This window comes from Acanthisitta chloris, unplaced genomic scaffold (genome assembly GCF_000695815.1).
Source record: "Acanthisitta chloris isolate BGI_N310 unplaced genomic scaffold, ASM69581v1 scaffold41951, whole genome shotgun sequence".
In the NCBI taxonomy this organism is placed as follows: domain Eukaryota; kingdom Metazoa; phylum Chordata; class Aves; order Passeriformes; family Acanthisittidae; genus Acanthisitta; species Acanthisitta chloris.
The window spans coordinates 1-6,110 of NW_008655083.1; the positions used below are offsets into that span (position 1 = coordinate 1).

The 6,110-nt window shown below is 52.2% G+C and overlaps 1 protein-coding gene across 1 annotated transcript; it reads left to right on the forward strand.

Moving 5' to 3' along the window:
• Nucleotides 1-252: 252 nt before the first annotated feature.
• TSR1 (TSR1, 20S rRNA accumulation, homolog (S. cerevisiae)) lies at nucleotides 253-5,886 on the forward strand (the record flags this gene model as incomplete). Its single annotated transcript, XM_009083770.1, has 13 exons — nucleotides 253-472; nucleotides 550-684; nucleotides 1,261-1,688; nucleotides 1,971-2,130; nucleotides 2,442-2,608; nucleotides 2,893-3,089; nucleotides 3,528-3,690; nucleotides 3,917-4,027; nucleotides 4,347-4,479; nucleotides 4,887-5,003; nucleotides 5,275-5,415; nucleotides 5,539-5,613; nucleotides 5,708-5,886. Coding segments are annotated over 13 exons (2,226 nt in total), but the record flags the coding sequence as incomplete, so codon positions are not given.
• Nucleotides 5,887-6,110: the final 224 nt, after the last annotated feature.

The window sequence follows — 6,110 nt, forward strand, 5'->3', positions numbered from 1 at the left end:
ACGACTCGGTTCGGAGTGGGGGTGGTGCGGGTCTCGGTGCGGGTGATGTAACTGACCCGATTCGGTCCCTCGCGGGGGGATCAGGAGCTGTGTTGGGGAGAGGAGTGAGCACCTGGGCCAGGTCGGGCAAGCAGAGCATGACTGGACTAAATGGATTTTGCTTGAGGTGTACAGGAATGTGGTCTGGATCCAGGGAGGCAGGATAGGAGCTGCACTGGGGTTGGGATTCACGCTCTGCAGTTGTGCCCACAGGTGCTGGCAGAGAAGCGGAGCTTGGGCAGCAGGGATGGGCCCCCACACCTCGTGGTTCTGGTGCTGCTGCACAGCAGGGCTGCAGCCCACGACAGCCTCCGCCTGCTGCAGAGCCAGGACTCGGCTGTTGTCCACACGGATGAGGGGAGCAAAGCTGGGGGCTTTGCCCTCCTCTGCCCCCGGCTCAAGCAGCGCTGGCGCTTTGTCACGGCACAGGCAGGTGAGGAGGTGCAGTTGTTGGTTGGGTTCTTGGCTCCATACCCCTGCAGCGCCAGTAACGCAGTGTTTTGTGTGCAGGAGACCTTCATGCTGTCTTAGACCTTGCCAAGGTTGCCGACTCTCTCCTGTTCATCCTGGATCCTGCCGATGGCTGGGACAGCACAGGGGAGCATTGCCTCTCCTGCCTCTTTGCACAGGGGCTCCCCAGTTATGGTGAGAAGTGTTGAGTTCTGCTGGGGATATAGAGCAAACAGATTCAGACACCTGCTTGCTAAATTCAGGTCCTAGGCCCTTATCTCCACAGTCTCATTTAATCTCAAAATGTGATTTCTGAAGACAGGTTTTCTGTCTTGAATGTTCTTTTGAATGTGTGAATCACAGAGTAGTCAGGGTTGGGAGACACCTCTGGATATCATCCAGTCCAACCCCCTTGCCAAAACAGGGTTACCTAGAGCTGGTGACACAGGAACATGTCCAGGTGGGTTTTGAATGTCTCCAGGCAGAGACACTCCATGCCCTCCCTGGGTAGCCTGTTCCAGGGCTCTGCCACCCTCAGTGGAAAAAAAGTTCTTCCTTGCATTGAGGTGGAACTTCTTATGCTTTAGTTTATGGCCATTGCTCCTTGTCCTGTGTCTGGGCACCACTGAAAAGAGTGAAACTGCCTTTGCACCTTATGGTGCAAATCTGTTGGGTTATTTAGGTTGCTGATATGAGTGTTTGTCAGTGTTAGGTAAAAGTGGCATAAGAAGGTTTATGATCTGACCCTGAGCTCTGCTCTATGCTTGGCAGCTCTTGCTGTCCCAGGGGGCAGTGACTTGCCCCCTAAGAAGAGGATAGATGCCAGGAAGAAGCTTGCCAAGGCCATTGAGAAGCGCTTTCCCGAGGACAAGCTGTTCCCCCTGAACACAGAGCAGGAGTCCTCACTGCTGCTGAGGCATCTCAGCACCCAGAAGCAGCGGCACATTGCGTTCCGGGACCGGCGGGCTCACCTGCTTGCCTATGCTGCTGAGTTTGTGCCTGGTCAGGAGAGCAACCTAGTTGGGACCTTGAAGGTGTCTGGCTTTGTCCGGGGACAGACCCTCAATGTGAACAGCCTGGTGCATATTGTGGGGCACGGAGACTTCCAGATCAGCCAACTGGATGCGCCTCCTGACCCTCTCTCTTTGAATCCCCGAGTGGTTAAAGGACAGAAGAAGAGTCAGGACATGGAGGTACAGGTATGTGGGGTTAGGGCTTTTCTGGTCTTCTCAGAACACAAGGTTTCTAAATTTTCATTAGGAATATACAACTGGATTGTATGTGTTGAGGTGTATGTGGGTAAGGGGAGGGGAAAGGGAGTTGTATCTGTGTTCTGCTGCTGGGCTGAGGTTCTTTGCCCATGGCTTTTAATAAAGGTTAAGTCATGACATGGTGCACATGATAGTGAAAGGAGTTTCACTGGAAACTGATTGCAAGTCTCAGGTGTGTTCAGAGCTGGGAACTCTGCTCTTGCCCTTCAGGATGACTCTGCAAATGGTGCCGATGAAATGGAGGAAGATATTAAGGTCCTGATGAAGGCAAATCCAAGCAAACAGGAGTCTTTGCAGTCAGAAGTGGTTCCTGATCCGATGGAAGGAGAGCAGACATGGCCTACTGAAGAGGAGCTGCAAGAAGCAGAGGGTAAGTAGCAGCAATAGTTCTGTACCTTTTATTTGTCTCTGTTAAGAGGGTTGTTAGAAACCTTTGCCACCAGGATGACTGTGAAGAAACATCCTAGTTGGGAGACCAGGGCTTCCATCCCTAGTCCCATCCCCTGACTAGCAGCCTGTGTGCTTTTCCTGGTAGTTAAGGTTAGATTTTGGCTGTCCTGACAAATTCTGTGCTGAAAAATAGCAGTTCTGGTCTAGAGCTGTTCTTGGCTGTCCTGGTGCAAAAGTTGCTGAGGGGAAGGAGAGTTGTTCCTGTATTAACCACTGGTGGGAATTCTACAGATGCTCTGAAGGCAAGCAGGAGGGTGGTGAAGGTCCCCAAAGGCACATCCAAGTACCAGGCTGCCTGGATTGTGGATGATGGAGAAGAAGGCAGTGAGAAAGATGATGATGATTATGATGAAGATGATGACATCGATGATGATCTGATGGAAGAGGCAGTTTCCCAGGTACTTGCAAGAGCTGATAGTACAGGTGATCGCCAGGGTGTTACTGCATATTCTAGGACAATCCAGTCCTACCAACTTGCTGCATTCAAGGACAGGACACAGAGCCAGGGTTTGCCTGGATTTCTACTGTTAAATCCTCACATGTATCATGTTGCTTCTTTGGCTTGTTAAGACACCAAAATGAGGGGCTGGGGTCACAAATCACACAGTGTGAGCACACACAGGGTTTCAGTGCTGCAGGGACAGCTCTGTGTGCTCATGGGCTCTGTGCTGTTCTGTGTCAGGAGGGGGAAAGCAGTGAGGAGGAACCTGGAGAGGAGGAGAGTGAGACCATGACTGTTCCCGAGTCCTTGCGGGATGACCAGTACGATGAGAAGATGGAGGAGGATGAACAGATGCTGGAGAAATACAAACAGGAGAGAATGGATGAAATGTTTCCAGATGAGGTGGATACACCACGTGATGTACCTGCCAGGGTCCGGTAAGAAACAGGCTGCTTTGCTGGGAGAGGAGCTGGAAGGTGCCTTTCTGTCTAGTTTGGTGAGGAAGCCTATGATGTCTTAGCCATGGTGTCTGAACCTGGCTGAAGGACTCTTGTGAAGACTCATTCCTAGGCTCTGAGGCTTCCAGGGCAGGCACTAGTTGGGGGGCAGTGGGTGGGCCTGGACAGCAACCTGTGGCAGGGAGAGCTGGGTCCTGACCTGGGAGAGGGAGGAGGATGGCACTGATGTAAGGGCAGGTGGTTTGGGGATTTGACTGCTGGTTTTAGCTCTCTGCACCAAGATGTTTCATGAGGACTAACATTTGCTTTGTTCCCTTTGCCCCCTCTGCAGGTGTGAATCCCTGCAGACCACAGAAGGTGCTGGTCATGCACCTCAATTAGTGAAGTAGTTTGTCTTTCCTGTTACCTGTTCACTAGGTTTCAGAAGTACAGGGGGCTGAAAAGCTTCCGGACTTCTCCATGGGACCCCAAAGAGAATCTTCCAAGGGATTATGCCAGGATTTTCCAGTTCCAGGATTTCTCCCGAACCAGAAAGAACCTCTTCCGGCAAATAGAGAAAGAGGAGACAGAAGGAGCCTCGGTAACTCCCTTTTGCTGATATCTTTCCTTACTGTATTCCCTTGCTCCTAATAGGAACAATTTATCAGGGAGGTGGCTGGGTGGATCTTTCCACCAGCTGGTTCTTAGCATGGAGCTGTAAGTTCAGATGATGTTATTCTCCTGGATCCCCTCCCTAACCCAGACACATGATACTTCTTACACTTCTCTGTTGAGAGAAGTATTCACAACCAATCCTGTCTTGGCAGGTGGGCTGGTACATTACCCTTCATGTCTGCAATGTCCCTGCCTCGGTGATGGAGAGCTTCAGGGAGGGAAAGCCTCTGGTCCTGTTCTCGCTGCTTCCCCACGAACAAAAGGTGATTGTCTGGCTCTGCTGGTATCTTGTAGGTGTGCAGCTCATGATTTCCCAGGCTGCATGGATTGGTGAGGCTCTGGCTGCAGAGGGTTTGGGCTGAAATTTCCCTGGATTGCTCCTGTTTCAAACTAGGACCTTCTCTTTGGTCAGAGCAGACAGAAGCTGCCAGAGGGGTTTAGGATGGAGTGTCTGAGCCTGGCACTGGTAGCCAGTGATCCTTTGGGAAGTCATTGTCTCTGCTGCCAAGTCCTGTTGCTTTCTGCTGTCCACCCTTGCCTGCCAGCCCTGCTGTCAGCCCCTCACCGTGCTGCCTCTTGCAGATGTCCGTATTGAATTTCCTGGTGCGTCGGCATCCAAGCAACAGTGAACCAGTGAGGGCCAAGGAGGAGCTCATCTTTCACTGTGGGTTCAGACGCTTCCGAGCTTCTCCCCTATTCTCCCAGCATACCTCAGGTTTGTGAGGGACTGGTGGGGTGGGAACAGGGATACCGGGAGATGGAGCTGGGGGTTCTGGAGCAGGAAGCCAATGATGTCTTAGCCATGGTGTCTGAACCTGGCTGAAGGACTCTTGTGAAGACTCATTCCTAGGCTCTGAGGCTTCCAGGGTAGGCACTAAATAGTGGATAGAGGACAGGGCTGGGCCAAGTGGTTCAGGGAAGGTGGTGGCAGGTTCCACGCAGTGAACCAGTAGCTCAGAGGAGCACCTTTGTTCCCAGGTACTCTGTGTCAGCAGAGGAGGGATGTTTTTTCATCTCTCTTCTTAAGAGCCTGTTTGCCAGGGAAGAATGGGCTCGGTGGTGTTTCCTACTGTTCTGAGGACTGCTGTTGGCCTGAACTTGATCACTGCTCTTCTGTCCTAGCTGATAAGCACAAGCTGGAGCGTTTCCTGCGCCCGGATGCTGGCCTGGTGGTGACTGTTTATGCTCCCATCACCTTCCCTCCTGCCTCGGTGCTGCTTTTCAAACAGAGAAGTAATGGTAAGTTGATAAAAGCTGAGGAGGTGGTGGGGAACAAACATTATCAGGCTGTTCCTACACCCTGCTTACAAGTGCATCTCTCTAGAAATAGGACTTGAAAAAGCTGTCCCCTTCCTGCTGTTTGAGGAGATGAACCCATTTCCATTGCTGTTGTCACTGTCACCTTTCTCTGCCCTGGCTGTGGGGTTGCTCTGGGCCTGGAACCCTTTGGGGAAGGGGGTTGTGGTGGGGGAGGCCCCTGCCCTGGTGCATTGTTGACTTTGCCTTGCAGGAACACATGACCTCATTGCCACGGGCTCTCTGCTCTCTGTGGACCCCGACAGAATCGTCATCAAGCGACTGGTGCTCAGTGGACATCCCTTCAAGATCTTTGCTAAGATGGCTGTTGTGCGATACATGTTCTTTAACAGAGGTATGGCTTCTCTCCATGTGGTGGGAAGAGGGGATGTGGAAGCAGAACTCCTCCCCATGTGGAAGTGTTTGTGTTGGTGCAGCACAGACTGTTCCTCACTTGCCTTTTGCGTTTGATCTCCAGATGACGTGATGTGGTTTAAGCCTGTGGAGCTGAGGACAAAGTGGGGACGTAGAGGACACATCAAGGAGCCACTAGGTAGGTTTGATCTGGTATTTATCTCTGGTGCTGGGATGGTGTGGTCCTCCTGGGCTGGAGAGATGGCCCATGACATCTTCTGCTCTCTGCCTAGGGACCCATGGCCACATGAAGTGCCAGTTCGATGGACAGCTCAAGTCTCAGGACACAGTGCTGCTGAGCCTCTACAAGCGCGTTTATCCCAAATGGACTTATGACCCCCATGTTCCGGAGCCTGTGCCCTGGGTGAGGAGTGAGAGTGCAGTGCCAGAGCAGGAGGTGGAAATGGAATGAGTCTCCAGCATGGCTGGAGTTTGTGCCTTGGCTCCCTGGATGCTGTTGTTGGCCTGTGCACAGTGAGGACAGCACTGATGCCTTGGATGTGTTACTGCTGGGGTCTGTACAGGGGCAGCTGTCTCTCCAGCTGCTGCTCAGGTACCAGCTATAGCTATTTATTTTAATGGAAAAACCTGAAAAATACCTAAGTGCCTCTGTCTTGGTGGTGGCCAGGAGGCTGT